General features: G+C 35.9%; 1 protein-coding gene across 6 annotated transcripts in view; it reads right to left on the bottom strand.

Moving 5' to 3' along the window:
* Nucleotides 1-7536: 7536 nt before the first annotated feature.
* The window catches only part of LNPK (lunapark, ER junction formation factor), a 39014-nt gene continuing 20118 nt past the window's right edge, over nucleotides 7537-26432 (bottom strand). For all 6 annotated transcript variants that reach the window (XM_040562013.1, XM_040562016.1, XM_040562014.1 and 3 more), the window contains exons 9-13: nucleotides 20931-21155; nucleotides 16432-16537; nucleotides 15665-15735; nucleotides 14204-14374; nucleotides 7537-8492 (exon numbers count right to left, since the gene is read on the bottom strand). In XM_040562013.1, the coding sequence (XP_040417947.1) occupies nucleotides 8296-8492; nucleotides 14204-14374; nucleotides 15665-15735; nucleotides 16432-16537; nucleotides 20931-21155 (770 nt within the window). In that variant the 3' untranslated portion in view covers nucleotides 7537-8295. The remainder of the gene's footprint in view (nucleotides 8493-14203; nucleotides 14375-15664; nucleotides 15736-16431; nucleotides 16538-20930; nucleotides 21156-26432) is intronic.

The raw sequence follows: 26432 nt of genomic DNA, 5'->3' as shown, positions 1-26432 counted from the left end.
AACTTAGAAGCATCCTTTTTTTTTCCGAAATAATTGCTTACAAGATGAGAACTAAAACACAATCTCAAGTGTAGTAAAGGTAATTGCTGCACTTACTGCTCATGTCATGTTGATGTATTACTATGTATCAAAGGTCACAGTTCTATACTCATACATTATCAAATTTGAAAGAGCAATATTCGATTCTGACCAACCTTTAAACTGCCCAGAATGTGTGTGAAAATGGATGTAGGGCTAACTTGGGTTTTAAAAAAAATGAACCCATGTTTCGGAAGCTGAGGGGTCAATCAGCCAGACTGACAGGGTTAGGTGTCAGTTCTGTGCGTCTAATACTCCTTTAGATTATCAATGAGATGCAGTACACTGATCACAAGCTAAAGCAGCTGTACTAATGAAAATGAAACCGGCTGAAAAAATTAGGTAATACAGGCCCGTGACACAGGGCAGTACCTTGTGGACAATAATGCAAGAATAAGGACATAAATCACCATTTAGATACAATAAAACCTATACTAACCCCCCTGAAATGTGTTTGCCGATGGAATCACTGGCAAAAATCAGAATCTTCACAACTCCACAGTCCTCCCATGAAGTTGCCACACTATTTTTTTATACCAAGTCAAAGTAGGCATCCAATGCCTCTATTTCACTGCACATTTGCAGCCGTGTGCCAGGCTGACCTGTGAGGGTGGCTGGCTGCTGATGCCATCAGCCAGGAATTCTCCCAACTGTTAGCAGTGCAGATAAATGGGGCTTATCAGAACTTACTCAACCCTGAACAACTTTCTTTTTCTACCTATGCCACTCCAGCTGTGGGGATGGAGTTGCACTAATGAAGCAGGGAGACCTCCCCCATCCTTGTTTGGTAGTATACGAGGGCCTTAAATAAATATGAAATCCAAGTTGATTGAGTACAGCTAGCACAGAATGAACTACTATAGAGAACCATCGCCTTAAAAACCATGCATCACTACTATGCAAAGAGCCAAAGAGCAACCTGCCTCTTATTCTCACCACCAATCTGAATCAGGTGAATATTCAATAGCTTTTTCAGAATCATGCTTTTCCATAAGAAATTACACAAACGGCAAAGGGAACATTTTTCAACAACTGGCTATATGATTTCATACCTTTAAGGATTTGCTTAATTTGGTAAAATACCAGATTTCAAAAGGTGGCAAAAGTTTAAATATTTCCTCAATTACAAGCAGAAAAGCTAAGAACAACATTTTCATGAAGTCTATCAGACCTTCAGAATTCACACTAATCAATGTCTTTGTCACTGGTTTTAATGGAGGTTCATCCTCAGCTGATATAACTTCTTATCAAGGCCATTACTAGGATTCAGATGATACTTCTCAATAAAGATACTATTTATACCGCATACTACATAAACACACAATATTTACAACAATTTACACAATATTTACAATGCAACAACAAGGCTATTACAACAGAAACAAACTATAAATATACAGGATCTCCTGTTTAAATAAAAACTCTATGTACAAAATATACAGGATATAAGTACAAACATTCCTTAAGAAATACCAACTTTCATATTACTTCTAAAACATCATGTAAAATAATTTTGTGTGTGTGTGTGTGAAATGTTGTATGCTAAGAAATTCAGAATTAAGTTTCCTCAACTGAGTAGAGCTCCTTGACTCAACTGAGTAGAACTCCTTGAAGCAATGCAAGGAATTAGAGGGCAGACCATTTCAGGATAGATGAAAGGTCTGTTGTTGCTTGAGTGTTCTACAAATGTAGCATCTCTATTTTCATTTAGGCAGCTAAATGGAGAGAGAGAGAATTATTTCAATATAAGTTACAAATTTAGAGTTGAATTTGAATTTACAAATTGAATACCCCAAATTGCTGGATCTCCAGTATTTGCCCCCCCTTGTTCTCTCCTGTATATCTGATTTCAGAATTTTGCTGCATGTACTTTTCTCAGGCAGTTGCAATGTTCCTTTTGCATATTATTCTTGTCATACAACAGGAGAATACATGATTTAACAGTGGAAAAGGCTTACAAAACACTTAAAATTAGTAATTGCTCACTGAAAATGCTTAGCAGTGCAGTGCCAGGTGTGTACAGAAGCCTGGAAGTATGTTTATTCCCACAGTGACAATGGTGAGAAATAAGCAGTGTTATAAGAACTGGTCAGGACCCTCCCTTCTATGTAAAAATTAAGTCCTGATCAAATTGATTTTATGCAACCTTGGAAGGGCTATATTATGATTCAGTGCTTCAGATTTTGCACTGTTGCCAAGTTAGATAATCTATCAAGAATCTTAGGAGTGTTTGCTTTTATCTCAAAACCCCAAGGTTTGGGAGCAAATTATTGTATAATCAATATGTTTCATTTTAAAACCCTTCTCTCTATCCTGCCCATCATACACCTCTGTAGGTCTTATTCTTGCAGAGGAAAGATTGAATGTGACCTGACAGGACCCCAGAGAGGTTCACAAATCAAAAGCAATGGTGAAGAGAAGTCAAATTCCTTGAGACTCATGATCAGAAGGGACAGATTTTTTTTTTTTTAATTAATGCTGGAGGGCAGCAGTTCTTATTGTTAAAAGCTACAACAACCTCGTTGCATAAACAAACTACCAATAGAGATCAAGTGCAAAGCAATTCCAGCCTACTCAGGATGCCGTCTTTTCCTCTGAAGAGACGGATTTCAGAGCATGAAGTACTCAACTTCAGACTATCAGACAATCTCAAGCACTGAACTCTTCTGATGGAAGTTTAGGTTTTCCTCTGACAGTTGTGAAGCATGGTGTGTGAACACACCAAGACCTCGAATCCAAAGCCCTGTGCCTATCAGCCCAGTAAGGACATAATCAAGAAGGTGAGGAATTAAAACCAAATCATCATCCTCCACAAACTCAAAAACTTCCAGTTCATGGTCTTTGGTGGAGTTGACAGAGGAGATCACTGCCGCAGATTGCTAATTACCAGTTTTCACAAACATTTTAATTGTATCAAAACTTTCTGGCAAAAACTCTTCTATGAAGTATCACCCAGGTCCCATCATTTAATACATTAAGTCAAAAAAGACAGGAGAGGCAAACAACATGAAAAAGAATCCACTGGTAACCAAATAGTCTCCTATTGACCTCTCATTCTCGAACTCCATTTTAAACCCCTTGCCCTCCACAAGGCTGGTTGGCCAAATTACTAGGAACTTCCAAATTTCCAGTCTCTTCCAGAGTTTTTTCACAGTCAACTCACTTTCTTCTGAGTTTTAATATATTATGCTTGTAGTTTTTTAAAAAATGTTTGCAGTGTACAGATTATTTATGTGAAACTTCAGCAGCTCACTGTGACAAGAATCTAGACAGGTTTGCACTTACTACTTTCAGAAAGTAATCTAAACACAAGATGCTGAGACACTAACTTTTAACCACAGGACTGGACATGTGACTGAACAGGAAAGAGAGATACTATCAAAAAACAATCAGCAATACATGGAAGGAAGTGAGAGTAAAGATTTTGCTTCAACTTACTGATCAAATGACATTTGCCAACAATGTTGCTAAATCATATCCATCAGGGTTATTTTCTAGTGAAACATTCACAGAAAGGCCATACCCCTGTGGATTGTCTTCCTCATTGCGGAAGACCTGACAAGCTTCTTCTGGAGTGAGGTTTTATTTATAAAGTTAAAAAAAATCTTTCACTACTCTTGTACTGAAGACTTGAAGATGAATTTTCAACAATTATTGAATAATTAACAGCTTCCTCTAACCTACTCACCCATTACCACGGATTCACAAGTGCACAAGTATTGCTAAGAAAATACAGTATGGAACCACAGACAAGAGGGAGAAGTATTCTTTTTTTCCCCCAAGCCTCTAAAGGTTAATGTGTTATAAATAGTAATTACTATTAGTTTCACTAATCCTAGAAGTTGAAAAAAGTTTAAGTTTTTGTTTAATTGAAAGGAGGAGCAACTTTCTGCTGTTGTCCTCAAGAAGTAGCTAGGCAGTCGTACTCTACCAAGTTATCAGTCAGTCACTTATTTTGGGATTAATTCTAAAAAGCAAACAAGCTTTTTGTTTTTTGTTGTTGTTGTTCATTGCAAAGACATACTGTTTCTGACATAAGAATTTACTAATCTGGGGTATGTACTGCCATGCAATAATAGCCAAACCCTGCTACATTTTCTAGAAGTTTTCAAGGTCTTACCTTCTGTAAGTGCCTTGTCCTGTCAGACAAAACAACTTTCCAATCCCCTCCCACCTGCTGCCCCAATTGGGTTTACCCCACTGTTCTTTAAATCCTTCCATCAGCTGGAGTACTCAGTACTGCTGCAGTACTCCTGTACCACAGCCTTCTTGATCTTGACCTCGAAGCAAGCAAATACACCCCTAGTTACATGCTTTTGATAACTTCTAGACCAGTCCATAAATGAAGACAGCTTCCGCATCACTTTTGTTTGCTTTTCCTTGCAAGCTTCTACTTTTCCTCCTTGTAGACTGAACAGCTCTTGAGACAAACCACTTTCTTAAAAGAATTCCACTAAATGATCTATTTCTGTCAAAATGTCTAAGGACAATCAATTATGTTCTCCTTCAGAGTAGGTATTACTGTAAGAAGTAGCATTCCCTTATTTCCCTGTTCTGAAGTGTTCTTAGTAACACTTAAATTTGACCAACTGACTCACTTCAATTTATTTTGAACTAGAGCACTCGTTTGTCTTTAATGGCAGATTGTACATAACCAAGATAATTCCTCTGTAATACAACTATTTGGATAAAAAGGAAACCTCTGCAATTACTCACAATATTTCAGAATAAAAACCTAGCACCAACAAATTTCCCAAGTACTACTTCACTACTCCACTTCAAGATTTTGTTCTCCATCCAGGCCGCAGGAAGAAAGGGAGCTTGTATAAAATTTCCCACAAGTGTGATTTTCTCTGGACCCAGCTTTCTAGTATTTTTGAAATAAAATGTGATTCAAGTACATACTAGGAAGTCAGAATACAGCCAAAACATGGAACCATAGTATTTTTCCTGTGCTTTCTTCCATCCCTCCCCACCCCCAATCATTCATGAGGCAGTCTGCAATTGGATTAAATATCACCAGCAATTAGCAAGTTTGCTCTGCATAATCCTACTTCAAGTTTTTCAGTGTCACAGACATGACTAAGTGTGGCTATTCAAAATCTAAGCTCTGTTTTCTTGGCATGTATTTTTAGATTTTGATCTAGTTCCTCTAGGACAGAGTATCTTTCTTACTATTGACTCTTGCAGTAGACAGAAGCCAAGAAGCACCTGCTGCAGAAACAGAATCCTCTTCTCTTGTGTGTCAGGACTGGGGCACACATCCTTGGCAGGAGTTTTGGCAGGAGTTTTGTGAATGCTTACTGTAAATTGAGGAAAGCCTAGTCTATCATATATACCTCCTGAGTCTGAATTTACTTGCAGATTAATTCACCTTCTACCCTCATTTATCATACCTTTAAAACATCGAAAAATTAGGAAGTTAAAAATAGATCTCTTTACCAAAATACCTGGACATCTTCAACATCTTTTGCAAACCTTCTGAAGCAATCAGGAGGGAATAAAAATGGGAACAATTTGCTTGGATACACTGCTCTTATTGCCTTTTTTTTCCTTCCTTTCTCCCCTAAAATCAAAAAAGCCTTTCAGGGAAACTGTGCTTAAAACTCACTTGTTCTCTCCCCCAAAATTCTAGGTAGCTCCTGGTCTCAAGTCTAGGGTTTTTGCTCTTTAACAAGTATTTATTTTCACGTGAGGTTAACTATCTTTACTTGGTCCTTTTACTAAACCAATAGCATCAAGCATTCCTTTTGCAAGCTGCTAATGTCACATTTAAGAACATTTGGAGGAATAATGCTTCCCCTCCACACCTGATTCTCCTCTTTCCAAAAAAGAAATTCAGATTCCCAACAACCTTACCCAGCTGAAAGCATCAGTTTCCTTGACAAAAGCAAAATAGCTGACAGACATCTTCCAGGCTAATGAAAAAAATAATTAGCTCTAATATATCAACATATTATTTTCTCAGTCAATTCAATAGATATTATGTATTACAGCTGAGTGATTGCTTGTTAAGGAAAGGAAATAAAATTACTCTATAAAAAACAGACACCCAAGATAAGATTTTTCAAAGGAAATAATACACACCTAGAGTAATCTCAGATTCTGAAGGGACAGTAAGTAATTCACGCAATAAATGTATCATACACAGGATTGCGTGTCAAATTTTACTTGTTTCTAGTGCTTGTCAGTACATCCAACAACTAACTGGTCTGAACTACTGAAGTACCTTATGGTTTTCTTTCCAACAAAACAATCAGCCTCTGAACAGATAAACTAGTGATGTACAAAATACAAAGGAGATATTAACATCTGAAAGTCTTACAGAATAACGCATAAATATTTCAACTTTCAGGCAAAATTATTCCCATTTCTAAAGACATTTTGGAATGTAAAATACATTCTCTTAAAGAATGTATTCCCCTTTGTACCCTGTACCTCTCTCATATCCTAATAGAACATCTGAAGGAAAAAGAGCCTGTTTTCTTTTTTGTTTACAACTAAGATAGTTACACACAAGACAGTTACTTGTTTTTACTAATTGCTGTTTATATAAATATAGCTAAACATCTACAAACACTCCTTTAATCACTTGCCTACATTCTGTTTAGAATTCTACTAATTAAAATATGAATTGCAATTTAGTTAGTGAACCAGAAAAAAAGATTTCCTCATTTATCTAAATAGAGACTTTCTCCTAAACTTCTATCTTGATGAAACGGTTGAGCTTTTAAACTAACCCTAGAGAATTAAAACAATTATTTGGAAAATAAATCATTGCTGTTCAGGTAAGAATTAATGTCTCTTATTAAGAGATGGTCACATTTAGAAATATGTTTTACTTGTAGAGAGCTTTTGATTTACTAAGATTGAGCCTTTGGCTGCCTTTACAACATAAAACCATTTTACTTTGGGACCAAGACAATTTTAAAAAAAGTTTGAAGTTTCCCCTTCCTTCCATATTGTAAAGTACATTGAGGACATCACACACATTATAAAACTAAAGAATCAAACTACACAGGCTCAGCATGTGTTTAAAAAAATAAAATCAGTTTGATTTAGATGTCTCATTTCTATGCACCAGAAACATGCTAGTCCAGGTTCCCAGTTGTTAAAAATAACAGGAAATGCACACAAGTCCTTAGCTTCAAAAGCTATATAAACACATACAGCTTCAGTAATCCAGCAGCAAATGTTCATTGCAATTTTAACCATAAATACAATCAACAGACTTTAAGCATAGTTGGAAAATCTTTTGGTAATCACATGTAAGCTCCCACTACCGATGAGGGATCTATTGCTATTGTAAGGAAGCCACCTTAGCAACATATATACATGCTCCTTGTAACATGTTATATTCCTCCTGAACTTCTACAAAGCTTCTACAAAGTAACTGTGGAATTGCTGCATACAGCAGAACAGAAGTTCTATTAAGTTCTAGGAATCACAAAGCAAATCTTGCTGCTAGATGTCTTTATTTTCCTTTAACAAAATACACAAAGGCACAAAATTCACTTATATCTTGTCATTATTGTACAGGTATAAATAGTGCTTTGTATTCAAGTACAATCAAGTGCAGAGACTTTCTATATTTTATGTAAACACAAAACAGTTCCGTATGTACGTGCCTCTGGTTCATCTGCAATGCAAATACCAAAGGAGATGCAATTTTTGTGAGTGTCATCTAACTTAATTCTGTCAAAAAGTTAGACAATGAATAACATTAACACCACTGTAATGACACTTTCCATGTGCTTAAGTCAAATGTCGGATGACACCTCAGCTTGCAAACATCTGTATTTAAGATGTACTCAATTCAACAGGGAAGAACTAAAAAGTATCTTTAAGTTCACTAGACCAAACTTACTAGGTCAGTTGTGTTGTGGCCAGTTTGTGGCTCATCATTTGACAGCTAGAGGCCAAATTTTATGTCACCTTTAATAAAACTTACTTTTAAATTTTTAAATATGCAAATTGAGCAACGGCTATGACTGTTAGACTTCAACCAACTATACATTCTGTGCGTTAACTTATTTAAAGACACACGCTTAATTTACAATACTCACTTTCACACATAGCTTTGACATACTGTGGCAGTTGAGGCAGTTTAAACTCAAGCGAGATTTTTAAGTTGTACCATTTAAAAAAGCTCACCTGAATAGTAACAACAGGCATGAACAAAGCTAAAAACTAGCTACTGAAGGCACTTGAAGTACTTTATTCAGCTTTCACTAAAGATTCTTCACTTTGTTCGGTTGAAATAGCAGAATCTGAAATAGAGTCTTCAGTTGTTGAAACATTTTCTGCTACTTCTTTTTCAACTTCTTCAGCTGGCCCATCATTCAGCTGCCCAGCACTTAGTGCTTTATCATCTGTCTCATTTGTCTCAATGCTCTGGGATGGTTCTTCAGATTCTGTGAAAAGAAAAATGATCAAATAACCATTTTCAGAAATGAAGATATAGCTAATACTTCTAGAGGGCCTGTGAAAATGTTTTGTAATCACACAGATTTCAACTAGTCACCACAAAGTTCTGAACTGCTAAAAATTATTTTTCTAAAAAGGAGGTCACAGGTAAAAACAATAAAATTGAAGAAAAAAGAAAATACTATGGAAAAAGTTCACCAGACCCCACTGAAAATATTGCATATTATTTGTATCCGTTCACACTCAATCTTTCTAGGCTTGTTTGTTTAATGAGAGAGAATGCCAGAAGTAAGACATTATCTTAATTCAGCTTTTGCTTGGTAATGGAAGTGATAGCAACTGTACAGCTTTTTCTGTATAAGTTCAACCACCACACAGAGCCTAAACACTCTACTTGGTGGAAACTACATGTAAGGAGCCAGGTAATTAGAAAAAAATACAGAAAAATCCAGTTCCCAACATCCCAAAACCGCCAACAAAAATTACTGAGTATTCTTAATCTTCCTACTGTCAGTTTTCTTTCTCCTCATCTGAACTCTGCTTATTTTCTTCAGCCTCCAATTCTATGAATGAGTTTGTGCTTTCTCCTGCTCTAGCCCCTCCACACCTAAGTTACATTCCTTCTTTACTGCTGCTGTTGAAGCTTTAGTCACAAAGAAAGTATAGGATGGGAGGAAGAGAACTCCATGCCTTCAACTCATGTGTAGTATAGTGCAAACGTTATTCATCTACTCAGGTTCAGTCCTTTATTCCTCAGAATTATGATCCAGCAACCTGTAAAAGTGACTTGTTCTTAGCCTGGTCAATGTAGGGATTGAGGGAACCATGCATTTAGTGTGATTAGGAAGATGCTGAGCATCTACAATGGGCTTGAGGACAGCCCCAAGGACAATTAGCCACTAGCAGAAACTTCCATTGAAAAGCAGAAAGCCTGATAGCAGGCATGTTCCAACCACCTATATTCAAAGGAACAGGAAAGGGATGCTGCTCTCACTCTTATATTCTACTGAAAAGCATGGAGACACTGTTTCCCTAAAGAAAAAAAGTCAGGTATTTATTTTACATGACCTTTCCCTTCACTTTATTTAATGAACTTAGTAAAACTGCTGAAACTCTTTAGAATATACAGTTAAAAAACAACTTACATGGAAAATTAATCTAATAATTAAAGGTCTGACAAAATTAAGAAACTAAAGAGTAGATACTTTAAACTAGGAAGCTGTGGCAGTCACAGCAAGCAATGCTACTTGTTTGCTCCAACTGCAAACATGATCAACCCGTATTAAATACATAGTGATTTCATTTTAAATACACTGACTAGTGAAGAGTCCATTTGATCTTAATACTAAGTTATTTAAATTACTGCTTTAAGTGCAGTAGCTGAAAGATAAAGCTCTGAAAGTAAGCTTAAAGATGACAAAAGAAAGGTAGCACCCTTGATGATCAGTTATTAATACATGATTTAACTGAATGCAGCTACACATATATAATCTCAACAGCAAACAGCCTAAGGTAAGTTTAAGAACTGTATCAACGCAATCTTAAAAGCCCTGCTTCTGGCTACAGAAGTTCTGTTCCTAGCACTTCTGCTTAAAGCTCAGTATTTACAAAAGCATATGTACTTCACACTGTGAGAGGTCAGCTACCCCTCTTTTTGTTGCAGAGTATTTCATTGCATAACCAGTGGTATTGCAATACTGTATCGCTACTAGGTCAAGTGGAAGAAACATGTCTGGTATGCAGATATTCACAAAGCCAGAAAAAAAAGCGTAACCAATTGTTTAAAAAAGTTAACAAGTCATTGAACTTGAGTTAACCTGACAAGGATCTACTGAGAAATCAGATTTCTAGCCATACTAGCTGAAGGAAAAAGCATAGCAGATACTTGGATCTTTTAGAAGAAATAATGGCTTACAAAGATATAGCATACTCATGGTGTCCTGCAAAAATAGTGCAGATTTGGTAAAGAAGCAGCCAAATCTCTGAAGCAATTATTCCTGACCAGGTTTCTTCTTTGTTTGGTTTGTTTTTTTGTTGTTTTTGTTTGTTTTTTTAAAGAGTAAACTGAGACGATTTTGACCAGAAGCTTATTCCTTAATACTTTGTCCTTGACCAGTTTTATTCCTAAAGTTTCTGTTCCACCTGTAACGTTTGCCCAAAGCCATGCCACTTTTGGTAGAACTCATGAATAAGCACATACTTGGAACAACTTGGAAGAGTTTTATTTTTGAAGGACAGCATTACTGTGAACACTTCTGTTGAAGTGCAAACCAGATTTTTGCATCTGCCTTTTAAATGGAAATCCTTTCAAACATACTAACTGTTGCTGTATGTCAAATCTTTCTTCAGATGTGCTAAAAGCATTAAATCAAAATATTTCATCAGATGGTCGAAGAACTCCATACAATCTGGAGACAGCAAGGGAAGTTGTCTTCATAAAGTCCAGATTTCATCACGGTGATCAGAAGTTCAAAGTAATCTAATGAAGACCTTTGAACATCAGCACTAGATATTCAATACAAAATACTCAAGCTGACAAATTTACTTGTTTTCAAAACATTGTTAAATGACAAGCCTATATCAAGGATAGTGCAACAGTACCAAACATAAGGAAGGCAAAATCAATCACAGAGTTAAAAGTAGTTCCTGGTGTTTTAATGTTTGGGTCTTATACAGAAAAATATTACTTCTAAATGCTCAGAGACCAGCCTTTGATAGAAAAAACAAGCCACTTAAAAAACGAAGTGAAGTATATTACTTCATTCTGGTACTAAAATTTCCGAAGTTACACTGCTGAATAGTGAAGCATGACGTCTGTGCCAGTAATCTGCATCAGATTGACAGCTGACGACTCCATATTTCCAAAGGATTACAAAATCCAAGGTTCAGTGCCAACAGCACTTCACATAACCATTCTTCAGTTCTCATATCTATAGGAGTAGCACATAGCATGCTTGTCACTGCATGAGCACACAACTGCAAAAAAGATTCAGCTTCATGCTCTACTCATTAGTAAAGTAGCTGACTAGTGAAAAAATATTTATAGCACTTCTGCATCACATTAGCTAGCATTTTTTTTTTCAACCTATATAGCCATGGTTTATATGAGTTATATAGAAGGTTTGGATATCCCTGTTGTCAACACTGTGGTGAGTATCGTTTCTTGATGTTAGTGTTTGTTTACATCTAAGCAAAGATACTCTATTCTTGCTATGACAGCATTTATATTACTACAGTGAACAAAAGCCTTCCCCAGAGCTATCCCTTCATAGCTTAAAATTACAATCAAGGAAGCCAAGTTATGTTTCAAATTAGGGTTCTGATGGAAAAAGTGATTTACTGAAAATTATATTCTCATTCGTAAGAGATTACTTTGTGGCTAGACACAGATAATGCACGATGACAAATGGACTGGGTAACACTGGCCTATGTTGCATCAACAAGACATCTCAGATATTAGTTATGTTAAATATTAACACACTATTTCTGGCTGCTTACTAATTACCAAAACAGAATGGTTCATATCATCTTGTAGATGAAGTATTCAGAAAAGAGCAGGATATTTAAGCTACCTAAAAAGAGAAGTCAGCATACCAGTTACTCATTTCTTATGCCTCTTCTCAAGACTTTCAATATAACTTCTTAGCAGGAAAAGAACTGGTGAATAATCCCCACAGTGCTTTCTTTTGTTGTTTTTCATTTATTATTTGTAATTAATGGAGCACACCAGAATACAAGACCACACCAAAAAAACAAGTAATTTTCAGTGTTAAAGGTAAGCTGAAGATTTCACATATACTGCAATAAAAACATTCTATGTTTTATCCTGAAAATTCTGCTTTCATAAAAAGTAAAAAGTATTTTGTAGAATTTTCACTCTCACATCTCAAGTACTTAAGGAAAATCTTGCACTAATTCTAAAAGGCTTTACTTTGTTTTTTAAACATCTATAAACTGGCTCAGCAGCTCAGACCCATTAAAAGCATAGTCTGATAAACATTTCCTTCAATGATAATACCAGCTTAATTAGCACCCCCCTCTCTCAAAACCTCTAAGAACCTGCAGTTGAATAACACTTAGAAACCCTCAAGGCACACACCTCCAAGAGCTGAAGTCTTTAAGGACTTTTCCATTTGATTCACACAGAAGAAAATAACCTGAATTTTGAAGACCCCAATAACAAACCATGGCTTTTCTACAACAACCTGTTTTTTAAAAAAAAAGTAGCCAAGAAGCTACCAATCCATACTCTACTCACTGAAAAGAGAGTAAGACCACTTGAGAGCAAAGGTGAAATTTGCATTGTCTTAGCTAGCTTCACGGATCTGATTTAGGTCTTGCTTCACTACTTTTATCGTGAAAGAACACTTAAGTAGTTACATTCACTGCTATATCTGTTGCCATTCTACCATAACTCTCCCTCTCCTCAGCTGTGCTAATACAATTGTTAGAATCAGGTATATTGACATATTTAAGGCAGACTGTAACCTGTGGCACAGGGACAAATGCAAGGAAAGAGAAAATGTCTTCTTAATCCACAATACTTGAATATGAAGCTTTTCAATTACACCAAGTGATATGTCAAAATTAATTTCTTCCCTCCTGTATTTTCTTCCATCCTACAAAACAAGACACTATCCCCCTTTAGGTGACCCAGCAACGAGTTAGGGAACTACATTGAAAGTGACTGAGGACACTTCTTCACTGAAAAGCAGTTAAGAGAACACTATGACACAAGAAAAGAAACCAAACAAGTTTTCCATACAACGCACCCTTCATCAGACCGCACCCAGAGATGGGTACAGTTAGATAAATCTCGTCTATCAGTCTCACTCAGCCTTCCCATGCCAGAAATTAAAGCAGATGCCATTTTGTACTCAGTATTAAAGATCAAACAGAAGTATTCTGCTACATTCCAACAGTTTCCTATAGACAACACCTTTACAGACTGAATATCAGGGCTGTACCCTCTTCAGTAACTTTTTCCCCACATGCTCCCTCGTTTTAAACTAATGCAAAATTCCATTAAGTATTCAACAGCACAGCCAACTGGAGATTCTTTGGTTTGAAATTATAATTTCTGAAGTCTTTTAAAACACTGCATCTTCCTGTTGGCTGTATACCAGATGCCTACTGTATCTGCAGACTATAAAATGTCTCAAAAGGAACTATGCTAAATTAAAATTGACAATTTGTCTTTGAACTCCCTGATTTTAAACAAGGCAGTTTTACTAGATTTTCCTGCCCTGAGGAAAACAGCAAAAGGAACAAAGGCAGAAATTCCAACACACCTTAATCAAATGACCTGCTGAACACAGTGGAAGTTAACCACTTCAGGACATATTCTCTTCTTAACTAATTTACAGCACTGTTTTCCATCTGTTTATCAGTACCACTAGAGTGAAGAATTTTGTTACGCCATCACTTGCATGAGACATTCTGCTTAATATAATGAAATTTGGGGGTTTAAGAGAAGACAACAGCATCAAACTAAGCTAGAAGCAGGGACGAGATTTGAAAAAAATATATACTGTACCTACTATGAAGTTGTTCTTATAAAAAACTCACTCAATATACATCATATGTATGTAACATTTAAACATATCAATGAAAGCTGACATTCAAAACCAGTGTGCATGGGACAGGGAGATTTCATTGGACTTTAAATAAGAGCAGACGTCATGAGATTAGCACATACCTTCTGTCTGCTGATTCTCCTGCGGTTTTCTCTCTCTTGACTCTGGATGCTCAGTTGCCGACTGCAGTTCTGCAGGTTGCTTTTTTTCAAAACTGAAATCTGGTAGTCTTGGAGCCTGAGGTCTCGTTTTTCTTGCAGGATTCAGGAAAAAGCAGTAGGCACACCTAAATGCTACACAAAAGCACACCCAGTAAGTAGTCTCATTAAACAATTTAATATTTCACCTTATTCCTCCGCAATACCCTGACTGTCCAAAATACTAAAAAGAATTAAATAAATTAATAATAATGCCTGAGAGTATGTCCATCAAGTTTACAGAAATTGTTCCATATAGATCCCTTTTCAACTTCAGCATATATTTGCTTCTTAAATACCTGTTTGCTATCACCTCTGCTGCACTTTTACTTTTGTCCATCATTGTGAAATATTTGACCACAATGAACAAAATAATGCAATTCAGTACCACAAGATGTTGCCACACAATGTTCTTCTATTCTTTCCTACAAAAGACCTAAGTTAGAAGATAACTTTTTTTAAGATATCACTATGCTCACCCTTTGATTAAGTGGATGCTATGGACGCTTCATATTTCCCTCGCTATTTGCTCCTTGAGGAGCATTCTGCTCCAGTGATGCTTAATTAAGAAAAAAATTTTGTTCTGAAGTACAGTATCCCACATAATAGTTAAGTGAATATTTTCACTGAGACGGGGGGGATGATTATTTCCTGCACATTTGAACTGTGAACACACCTGAGCTAAGATGATACAGACTAAATATATTCAGATGCATAGGAAACTTTCAGCCTATACTTTTACAGTGCTGTGTATTTTCCTCGCAAAATTAAGAGAAACAAAATGAAATAGAAGACTCATCTAACATCCCCTCATTTTTTAAACATCAGGCTTACACTTGTGGCAGAAAGGAGGCAAAATAAAACATCTGTGTTCAATAAAGAGCTGTGTCTGTCTTAAGTTATCGTTAGCCATAAATTCACATATAGCCCCCCTGGGCTTGTTCCCACTCCTTTTCTGATACCTCCCCAAGATCTTCTTGCCAAAGAAAAATTTTGTTTAAGTTCTGGTAAAAGAGGAATACTTTAATGTCAGATAGTTTCTCAATATAAAACCCTTCTGAGAACCATTTTAAACCAGTAGCAATTTTAAGGGATGTACTGGAGGAAGCCTATTTCTACTGAAGAGCTTTCTGCACATAAAATCCTTGGCCTGACGGTTGCAATAAAGTACTTCTTTAAATCTTAAAGCAAATCTTAAGATACAGAGCAGTAAGTTACCATAAAACTGTTCCCATATGAAGCGACATTTCACAGTGTCAGTTAAGTATTTAACTGCAACCGAAATGAAGCATGATGCATGTCAGTCATGAAACAAACCAACTACTACAGTCTGCTACAGATTAGTTCTCACCTATGTATTCAAGCCTGCTACACATTAGTTCTTACCTATGTATTCAAACTCCTCCTTCAAAGCCATACCATTGTGAGAAAAACACTGCTGACATATAAGGGCGTACCTAGAAAACATGAACACTATATAATTACATACCTTTAAGCAGTAACACATTGAAGCAGGAGATGCATTTTACCATAGATACTGACTAACAGCTTAGGTATTTACTCTTAAGAGGTAATTTCCACAGTCAAATGGATTTAGTTGGCCCTACACAATAAACATATATTTAAAAATAACTTTTAAAGTTGGTTTAGAAACAGTGGAAGATTCTCACAGTTGAACAGATTTTTAATATCAGCAGTGTCAGAAAATAATATCCAAACTATTTACAAGTTTATACTTCATTAGAATACGGTCAGTATGAAAAGTGATCATGTTTAACATGGAAATTCAGATACATCTGGAGAGTTCTGAACGCAATCTGAAAGCATTTATAAAGGTAATAAAGCTAAAGTGATAATCAAATAAGTTGTTGGGTTTTTTTGTTAAATATAATGTATTCACCTACTTGAGTATCAAAAGATTTTTCTTTTTGTATCAGATGGCTAATACTGTTCAAAGTAGAGGCTAATCTTGTCAGAATGGTTACCATTTTCCCTACAGATTTCCTATGAAGCACTAAGAAACAGCCATATCATAAGAAAGTTTATGACAATTTGCAATACTTTTAAACTTGAACCTTCTGCTTTAAAAAAAGTTAAGAAGCTCCATATTTATGTATATGTATATTTATGTATTCCCTTTAGCAGTATTTTACCTGTTCTGAGGACCATCACCAACCAAATATTCAATAACTCTGTCCACAATTCCTCTTTCTCGAGGAAGAATAGGTCTTGCTAAAGGAGGGCCTGGAGGATGAAGACCTAGGAAAACATGAACTACGTCAAATTGATTTTCAACTATACTACTGTATATAATCTTTCGCTGTGCATGCTAGTGCAATAGAAATTCTGCCTGCTTAACATGAATTACCATGTTTCTTAATCTACAAGGAAAGCTGCAAGTTTTTTCAACCCACAATAGTTGAAAGTTCTACTGCTCCTTCATCTTATATTAAATCATTTTACTTTCACGCTTTAAGTTCTTTAGAAATTATTAATTTAATGATGTACTTAATGCATTAATAGCATTTAATGATTACTCACAATTATATGTTTCTTAAACAAGCAACTTAGAATTGAGTTTTCTTTATACAGTCTGAATTCTGCATGTTCAATTCTTCAAATTTACACCAATATATCTGGTAGAAATCAATTACAACACTAAAAGAACTAAAAATGTTACCAAAGAAGCCCCCACTGGTTTCTGTGCGGTTACTAGATGGCAGGAGCCTAACTGGAAACATGCCCAGTGTATTCAGTCTACATATTAAACCATCTAGCCACTTGATATGTTTGCATCTCCACATTTATTGGGAAGTTGGATATTTTCAGTTATGCTTAGTCTAAAAAGCCAGACCACCACTATTGATATAGATATTTTTAAATTCTGTGTAACTACTATCAAAATAAAACTCCTTTAAAAACAAGTAACAACAATAGTTGCTACCACCTTCATCTCTATTTACATAGGGCAATTAAAGCAGATGAATGGCACACATTTGTCTTTCCGCACACAGTTTTAAAACTTCTGCTCTACTACAAGATCATTACAAACTGCCAATGGCCATTTATGTAGCTTTCAGTCCTTACTTCTACCTTCCCTTCTAGCCTTGACACAGAAGCATAACGAGCAACAAAATTTGGTAAGAAACATCACCATTCAAATAACTAAATAGCTAAAATCACTTCCCAAGGACACATTCCTGGCCAAAAGGCATTTTATACAAGTCAACAGCTTAGGTGGACTTTTATTGATGACATTCAGCTTTTGATTCTTTTTTCAATTTACTATCTGTCTAGTATTTTTCTTGGGAAGATATGTTTCACAGAATCTCCTATAAATGACTTAAAAATACAAACAGACTACCAAAAGAGTAGTTTTTGTTAATAAATTGAACTAATTCAAAAGGGCATTTAACTGAAAGATACCAAGGGAAAAAAACAGTGGCTTTCAAGCTTCTCAGATGATAGATTTATCTTTCCGGTAGCACTTCATGCATGCCCTGGTGCTGCTCCCAGCTAAAATCATAGCTCCCAGCAATACAGCTCATGTTTTCATACATATATGCACAGAAATAGCATGTATGCCATGAGTATAGAGGCAAAGACAACACAGCACGTCTTGCCGTTTAGTATACTGATCCAAGATAGGCTTTCAGTTTAGCTTTCAGTTTAAACACAGCGTTAGATGTAACAGACAGCAATTACCATCTCAAACCTGATATCTTTTCTCTCTCACAGATAGGAGCAACAACGGAAAAAGTTACTTATACCAGTATGTGCTATATTCAGTTGTAAAGCTGAAGTTCAATAGCTATGTATGATTATCTGGATACCCTAGGACAAACGTCAGAAACACTGTTTCAAGAAGTAGGAGCCAAATATTTGGAGCAATGTCCTCTCCAAGTCCTACATGCAGAATGAGATTAATCTCATCCTTACCATTGCAAGGTTTCTGTCAGTTCTGGAAAACTGACCTGAACAGACTGTCCTGATCATTACAAGTACAATAAATTTGAATAGAAAATACTGCAATTTACATGCTTAATATACTTTTTAAAATAACTCTTGCTTTCACAAACAAGGGAACTGAAGTCAAGAGATATAAATTAGGGAATACATTCCCAAATTATTCTTGTATTCTGGGAACAAGTAGTACTCAAGACTAAGAAAATCCTCAAAGCAGTCACAGGAAAAAAAAATCAGTCCAACATTAGCTAGGCAGAACTCTATTTCATAGATTTTGAAAAAGCTGCCCAGAGAAGACTTCAAGCAAAATACATTTGCTAAAGCTTCACAATAAAAGGCCCAGTGCTTCCATTAAAAAAGTGAATGGTCAATGTTTGACACAGGTGTGAAGGCAAAGATCTGAAGACTAAAAATCTGCAATAAAATTAAAACAAATAATTTTCCTCAATATCTGGTTAACACTCAAACACGTATTTAGTATTATATTCAAAAGATATTGTTTTCATATGACCTGTATATCACAACATATGAAAGTTTCTAGTAGTTAAAAAATAAGAAATATTAAGTAAAAGTACCTAGAACGTGCTCCAAGAAAAACTTCAATTACCTGCTTACTAATAACTCAAACCAACCATCTCAGTTCTCATGCTGTTATGGACACCAGTAATTAATATAAGCATCAAAAGCAATCATCGTAGAAAGACTGGTCATTTTTGCAAAGCTTGGCAAACTCTCAACTACCTGCTGGTTATTAATTTTCAAACATATGGGAGCTCCGTGGTAATACACGTTAAATTGATTCTCCTCTACAAAATATAGTATAATGAAAATGAATTATTAATCTTCTCCACTTTAGAGATAATTAAGGCTATTCATATTTGTTGCAAGCCATGCATAAACTTAGATGCAATGATATTACTCTTACAGATACTGAATTTACATACTTCTCACTACAGTTACATGACTGAAGTTTTATGCGATGGGAAGGTTTGGGAAAATTCAACAAAAAACAGGGCTTCCACATTGACAATTACAGCTGCTTCCAATGCTGCATACAATAGAAAAATGTGTTCGTTCCAGTGAAAAAGCGTGCCTATAAAGCATTAAATATTTTAATTAATAGGTTTGGCAACTGTCCTTTTAAAAGTGTTTTTTTCCCCTCTAAACATTTTCTGCAGTAAAGGCTAACATTCTTCCAGCTTATTCATTGTGCCTGAATCTTTTTCCAAGAAAAAGAAAGAATATAGCTGATACCATTTTATCATATAGCCAGACTCCTAACCAAGAACGAACATGTGATGTTAAACTCTGTAAGGAATCTTCAATAAGCAGGTTTCAGTAAACACCTTTTGAAACAAAACAACCAATTTCTTTGTGTGTGAATCTAATTTCTGGTACTTCAAGATAATCAGAAAGTATTAATAGTTTGCCTTTGCAGTTCATTCCAGGGATAAAAGCAAAAAATAGCAGTTTCATAATACAGGTAAACAATTACTAAGCAAAAATAAAGCTTAAAGGATCTTGAGAAGAGCTAAGAGACCACAACTCTCTGTGACTAGTTTATTCCACTATACCAAATATTTTGAACAGGCATGTTAATTTCAGCTACCCAAGGTTTTCCATTAAGAGACAGGGTGCCAATGTACAGTCCTACTTTTAGATTGTACCATGGACGTTAGTAAGCAAGGAAGTACAGGAAGACTTTACCTGAAGTTAAAAAAATCAGGGAAATGCAGCAGATAAAATATTCTTGATCATTGTATAAAAAGCAAAGAACAACTCCAAATTACAGTGGTGCTGAAAAAGAACCTTGGCAAGTTGTATCCCTTTTACTTTCAAGATGACATTTTTATCTCCTTCATTGCTTTGTAATTCAACTTGACAAACATCTTGCAACAAATGGAAGTCCTGGCACTACCCTGTCCTGCTTCACCTTCAACAAGCAGAATGAGAACAACATCTGCCCCTCCCTCAAAATCTCTCAAATTTTAGAACACAAACTAAATTGCATAAGAGGAATGCTATCTGATAAAGTCCATCCCTTCTGAACAGCAAACCAGAAACGAAGGGAAAAGCATTTTCAGGATATGAAATCAAGTTTTAAGGAACATCCAGATTTTGACCTGTCAGTAACACTTGACTATTGTACCAAACTAACATACCACTTTAGAAAAATTCAGCTACACCACAGACAACTTTTCTGGCACATTTGGTATTTTACACTTTAATCTATGAGTATAGATTGCATGAGTATACCTCCTAGAGTAAAAATTTAAATAAATGTCAGGATGCACGTTAAAAAATATGTGCAGGGTTTAGTAAGAAACATGAATGTATTCGGAAAGTGTTCTCCTCTGTACCTGATTTATATAACTGTAGAGCTCTTCTAAACTAAGAACATAAAAAGGTATGCTATATTGTTGACTACAGAATACTGCAAAGTTTTATTGCCATTTAAACAAAGAAGCCATAACAGTTAAATGAGCTCAGGCAATAGGTTTCAGCATCAAAAGGTGCCAGCTGTAAAGAGTTATGGCTAATTGAATATGGAACTCCTGCTTAATCAGATAACTGCTCTGCTATTTCCAAATGAAATGCCATTTCCATACTGTCTGAAAATGGCCTATTTTATTGGTAACCAGAGAAAACAATATAAACTGTAAATAACATTAAGTGTTCTGTTTACCCATTCCAGGCACTGAAGTAGCAGGGGATCCAGGGTGCCTCGGTGGAATGTTTGACTGCAAGGATGGCACAGCAGTTCTTTCCAGTGGCCCACTCAGAGCGGATGCATCCCTCTGCAGATTAGGAGATGCTGTTACTGGAACAAGTGATTTTGGAGAGCCTTGTTTAGGAGTTGCAGGTGTGGGTGTAGAAGCATTTCTTTGAGCTGTGGTCCTCTGACGGATTTCTGACAAGAATATGTGCGTACTGAATTTAACATTTAGCATTATAAGCAAGAAATAGTAAAAGCATATTAATACAGCCACTCCAATCAGCCAGAAATAACCGAGTGAAACAAAACCAGAAGTGTCCATAACTAAAGATCACCAAGTGCCTGGCTGAGCACACCATAGAAATAAAGCCAGTACACAATGCAATGTTTTAATAGTAATGACTGGTAACTGTATATTTGGGGTAAAAGCCTTACAGAAGACAATTAGCAGATGCCTACCTTATAATTTTGTACTCTAAAGCAGAACGTTGGAGATACCATCAGGAAGATTCAAACCACAAAGTATAGATGGAACTGACTACTTTTTTATGCTACGGCTTAAACATGTTTCCAAGCATTTAGTATGGGAGTATAACTATTCAGTCAATGTCTAAAATACCCAGGCTGAGTGCCCAGAGCTGTTAGGAAGTTTGCAGATAAACAAAACAATTCTAAAATGATAACAAAACATATGCAGATCATCATAAACAGATTATATAGTTTTGTTCACTCCCTTCAAGAACACTACCAACAAACCGTGTACTCGGATTGTCACAAAGCAAGAACAGGCTCTACTGCATTGTTCCCTTACTTTTACCTCTTCTCAATCCACTATCATGGAGTTACTACTATGTCACTACCATGAAAAACTTTATAGGTTTCTTCAGCTCATCTTACCTGAAGCCAGAGTTCTCATTAACGTCAATGGGAATATCATCCCAGTAACACATTACAGTTTGGATATTATAATATCAAGTCACATAAAGTTGAAGTTTCATTATATTTATACATGAGTTTATTTACCAAAACAGTGCCCAGGAACAGCCATCCCTATCATCTATTTCTCATCCTTCTCGTACCTTAACACCTCTAGAGAGTCTTTGAAATACACTATTGCAACATCACATTGAAATTTACCCTCATTTTAGGACTCTGGACATTAGCCTGAGCCATCGTGTTAACCATGTTATCTAAAGCTATATCCCAAGAATGTCTATACCTAAGGCTACAGTACCCTCCAGAACAACAGTTTCTAGTACCCACAATATTTTGTATGAACTTGCTTAGTTACCTCTACAAGAAATGGAATTTCATATTGGAATTGGACTTCGAATTCATCTCCCTGAGTTTCAAGATTAGAGATATTTTTCTGCTGACTTTGCAACAGGCTGGAAGAGTTTCAGTTCTTAGCAGGCAGTTTACAAGTGACCACAGGGAGATAGGTATGCTGAAGTCTTTTGGAACAATCTCTGTCCCTGGAAAATAAAACACCACCCCACTAAGCTTTCGTATGTGCTGGGGGAACGGTAAGCATGTGATGAGAACTTGTACTGCATAAGGAAGAGCTGCTATCTCTGAAGTACTAGGCTAAACATAAAAGTTCAGTTGGAAAATTGCCAACATCCAGTGCCAAGAAATTGCAACAGATGTAGGCTATATTCTTGCCTACTGATCTGTACATATGAATAGCATTAGTAAACACCAAAAGAAAGAAAAGAGACTAGCAGTTTCAGTGAGAAGACTGCAACCACACAAGTCTTACTAAAAACCCATCTAGCTCAGTTTCATATTGAACAGAACAAATTATTAGCTTTCCCCTTCCACACCCTCATGGACATTGCTGCATTAACTGACGCAACTTGATCTTCCAATTTAGATCACCCAATGGGTATGAAGATCCTGTATGTTTTTAAGTTGATATTAGCATGTAAAATTGGGCCCCTTGTTATTATACTGCTCACAATCCAGAGAACAGGATAAATTAGTGAGCTGGTTGCAGAAATTCCTTAAAGGTTTCCTTGGTGACTTGTTTCAATTTTGAAGACTGCGTTTTAACTGAGAATTCATTTATGATAAACTTCACTATTGACATTTGAGAGCTTTTTGTGAGAGACTTTAGTAGTAATATTTCAAATCTGCCTACACTAAAATAACTACAACACCCTCTCCATTTACTCATTCACAGCTCTGTGCAATTCTGACCAACAATCATGACTAATCTACAAAAAATACACTGTATTAATAATGAACCTCCTGCAAACTTTCAGGCTTCCATAATTAAAGTCCCACAAGTTAACTGAGTAAAGTATCAATTGGTTCTCTACTCACAACGTTGCTACTGCTAAGGTAATATGAATGAAGCTTTGCAGTTTTCCAAGCTTCGCCCCCCCCATGAATTATTTTCATGCATCTGCTAACCAACTGTTTACATAACTTAAAAACAGACCTTTTATTCTTCAAGAGTACTGCAGTCCAAGTTTTGTACTTACTGGCACTGAACAATACTGATACATAGGAGACATTAATAGGTCTACTTAAGGAATATTAGGATATTGCTACTGGTGAGACCACTTTATCTTTCATGTTTACAAGCAAAAGTATTCTATTTCTCCCTCACTTCAAAACTCCCTTATTTTTATACATCATTTGTGTAAAGAGCTAGAGCACAATGCAGGCCAATATGTAACTCACACAGCTTGTTGGCTTTAGTGGTAAAGATCAACTAAGAATTTTTTCTTCCTTTTGGTGCCTTTACCCAATCCACAGCTTACAGCCATCTGTTATCGCATTATTTTTAATTCAGATCATGCAGCGATCTCAATCACAATATAGCCCCACTAACAGTTGTATCAGTACAGTTAAGGGAGCAGGTATCAACAATAGGATATTGTTGTTCTATATTCATTCCACTGCCAATATATACTCTTAACCTATTTTCTTCATGTAGCCAGAGTACTGAATGCTAATTAACTCTAACCCTCAAAATATTTCTTACTAGATAGTTCCTTCTGGACTTCCAGGTGTTTTCTTATGCCAAATCTCAAGATTTACATGAATCATCTGTTAAAACAATCAAAAAATTTAAAATAGCAATTTTAGAAGTGACAAAAATCACAAAAACTGCAAAAAGATCAAAGCACACAAAAGCTATGACTGTTTTTCTGAAAATTAACTACTCTGTAATGCTGACTGATTAAATCTTTGTACTAAATAATTTGTTTACTGTACATTTTCATTTCAACTGGTAAGTCAAAAAGGTACCAACTCCTTATCAACTGCTTCATATACAGTAAGTCCAATCTGATTATACATTGGTCATTATTTACCCACTTTTCAAAAAAGACATCATTACAGAGCTTAAGATAATTAGTTCTGCTACATGACCAGTTTGTCTCCAAACTGAGACAAAATGACCAAGGAAGGGTTAATGTTAACTTGTAAGCTTCTATTTTAATTTCCAATTACTAATTCTACTGCATATTGCATATATGAAATTACACCATAACCACATTAAGGTGCTATCTTGTTGTGGTAAGTTGTATACTGCACAGAACAGAACCTAGTATTTGTTTGGGGCAGATATTATTTAGTGTAAAAAATAAGCTTGTACTTTTTTGATACTTAGAAATTGAATGAATTACTGTACATACCAACAATGGGTTATTTAGATAAGTCTCCCAATTTTCACAAGCTAAAGGCAAATACAGTGTCCCCCTGAAATACAATTCTGAATAATCAACTTTACATGAACAACAGAGAAGGAACTCTAAATTCAATGTGTCGAGAGAACAGACTGGAAAAAAAAGGATTTGTACTGTACATGAACAAAATCATGCTTATGATAGCTTACAAAGTTTGTTTTCCAATATCCTTGCCAAAGTTAAACTATTTTTGTTCAGAATGAAGCAAATTGTTTACATTAATATGGATGCACCCAGAGAAGTTGCATGTTTATGTTTCAATTTTCTCAGTTGCCCTCACTTAGTCTCTTGTTGATACCATGATATGGTCCAGGAGCAGCATTTACATTCCTCTTAAATGGAACTAAACTGAAAGGTGCCCTCCAAGCTAATGTGTATCAGTTCCATGTACCAGTCTACAGCTAGTACTAAGTAAACCCCCATAAATACAGTGTAGACAGCCTCCTTAGCAACAACTGTTTCACTCTACAAATCTACTATTTTACCACCCTTAATGTAGACCACAGCCTACCATGCCAGGCTTTTGGAAATTTGGAAATACTTCCAACTCTCTCGGGCTTCTTTCAGACTCCTATTACAAATCAAGTCAAAGTCAACTGTGCACCACATGCTGGATCCAACTCACTTGTGTTTGGAAACTCTGAGACCTGGATCAAAAGCATGTGCACTGTGCTTGATAAACACAAGCATACACAAGAATAGTTAACTATCACACAATGTACAAATTGCTTGTCACCATTGCTGCGCACATAGCCTGGGGCAGCAGGGAAATGAACAATTTAAGAGTTTCAAAAAATGCTATCGAACTCTCAATGCCACCAGGGTGACTAAAGACTTCTTACTGTCTATTTCATTTATAGCTAGTTATCTCTAGATCTCTAACTAGAAACAGATGGCTCCAGGCAGTTTCACCCCCTAGTCAGCATGGGAAAGACAGGCAAGGAGCAAACCTGAGAAAACGTTGCTGTGCCTAGGCCACCAGAAGAGAAAAAAAGCTTTACTGCTAACATACCACATTTTAACTACTCACTGCCAATGTCAGAAAGGAAGGATAGGCTAAAAGCGTTTTCATGACAATTTAAACCTAAACAAGAAGAACAAAACAGTGCATTTGACCATGCAGCTTACAAAAGAATATTGCTCGTAAATATAGGTGCTGTGCACCCACCAAGACCTGCATTTCACAAACAGAAAAAGTGAAAAATTCAGTTCAGTTACTTCAAAGCCTTCTGACAAGAACTAGACACGGAAGTTTAGAGTTTTAATATATGCAATGTTTCTTTTATGGAAAGTGATGTACATCAGATTGTTTGATTTGAGCATGAAACCCTACAGGTTTAAGCTGCTTAAGACATCAAATTAGTTCTTACACTTTCTTGAGACAGATTTTTGTAGGTAATCTGTCTTCATTATCATTATGGAAAGTGGCCTTTAGACTGAAAACAACTATTAACACACTACAACTACAGCATGCTATACTCAACTTTAAGAAAAACCTAAGTATATTTTGTTTGCATAAGTTTTTGTTGTTTGTTTGTTTTAAAAACTTACAATACACATTTTCAGCACAAACACTTATTTGGACTTTCCAGGCTAGAAACCTGAGTGCAACCTAGAAACAAGACTATCTTGAAATGCAAATATTTTTTCTTATACTATTTTATATAGTAGCACCCTTACATGGAAGAAACTAGTAAGGAACCGTTCGTTTTTAGTATCTAGATGATACATGACTTCTGCACTAGCTTTGTGGTATCTACCCATCTGCCAT

This window comes from Cygnus olor, chromosome 6 (assembly GCF_009769625.2).
Source record: "Cygnus olor isolate bCygOlo1 chromosome 6, bCygOlo1.pri.v2, whole genome shotgun sequence".
Classification (NCBI taxonomy): Eukaryota; Metazoa; Chordata; class Aves; order Anseriformes; family Anatidae; genus Cygnus; species Cygnus olor.
Note: the sequence above shows the minus strand (reverse complement) of the source record. Positions and strands in the feature narration are given on the sequence as shown.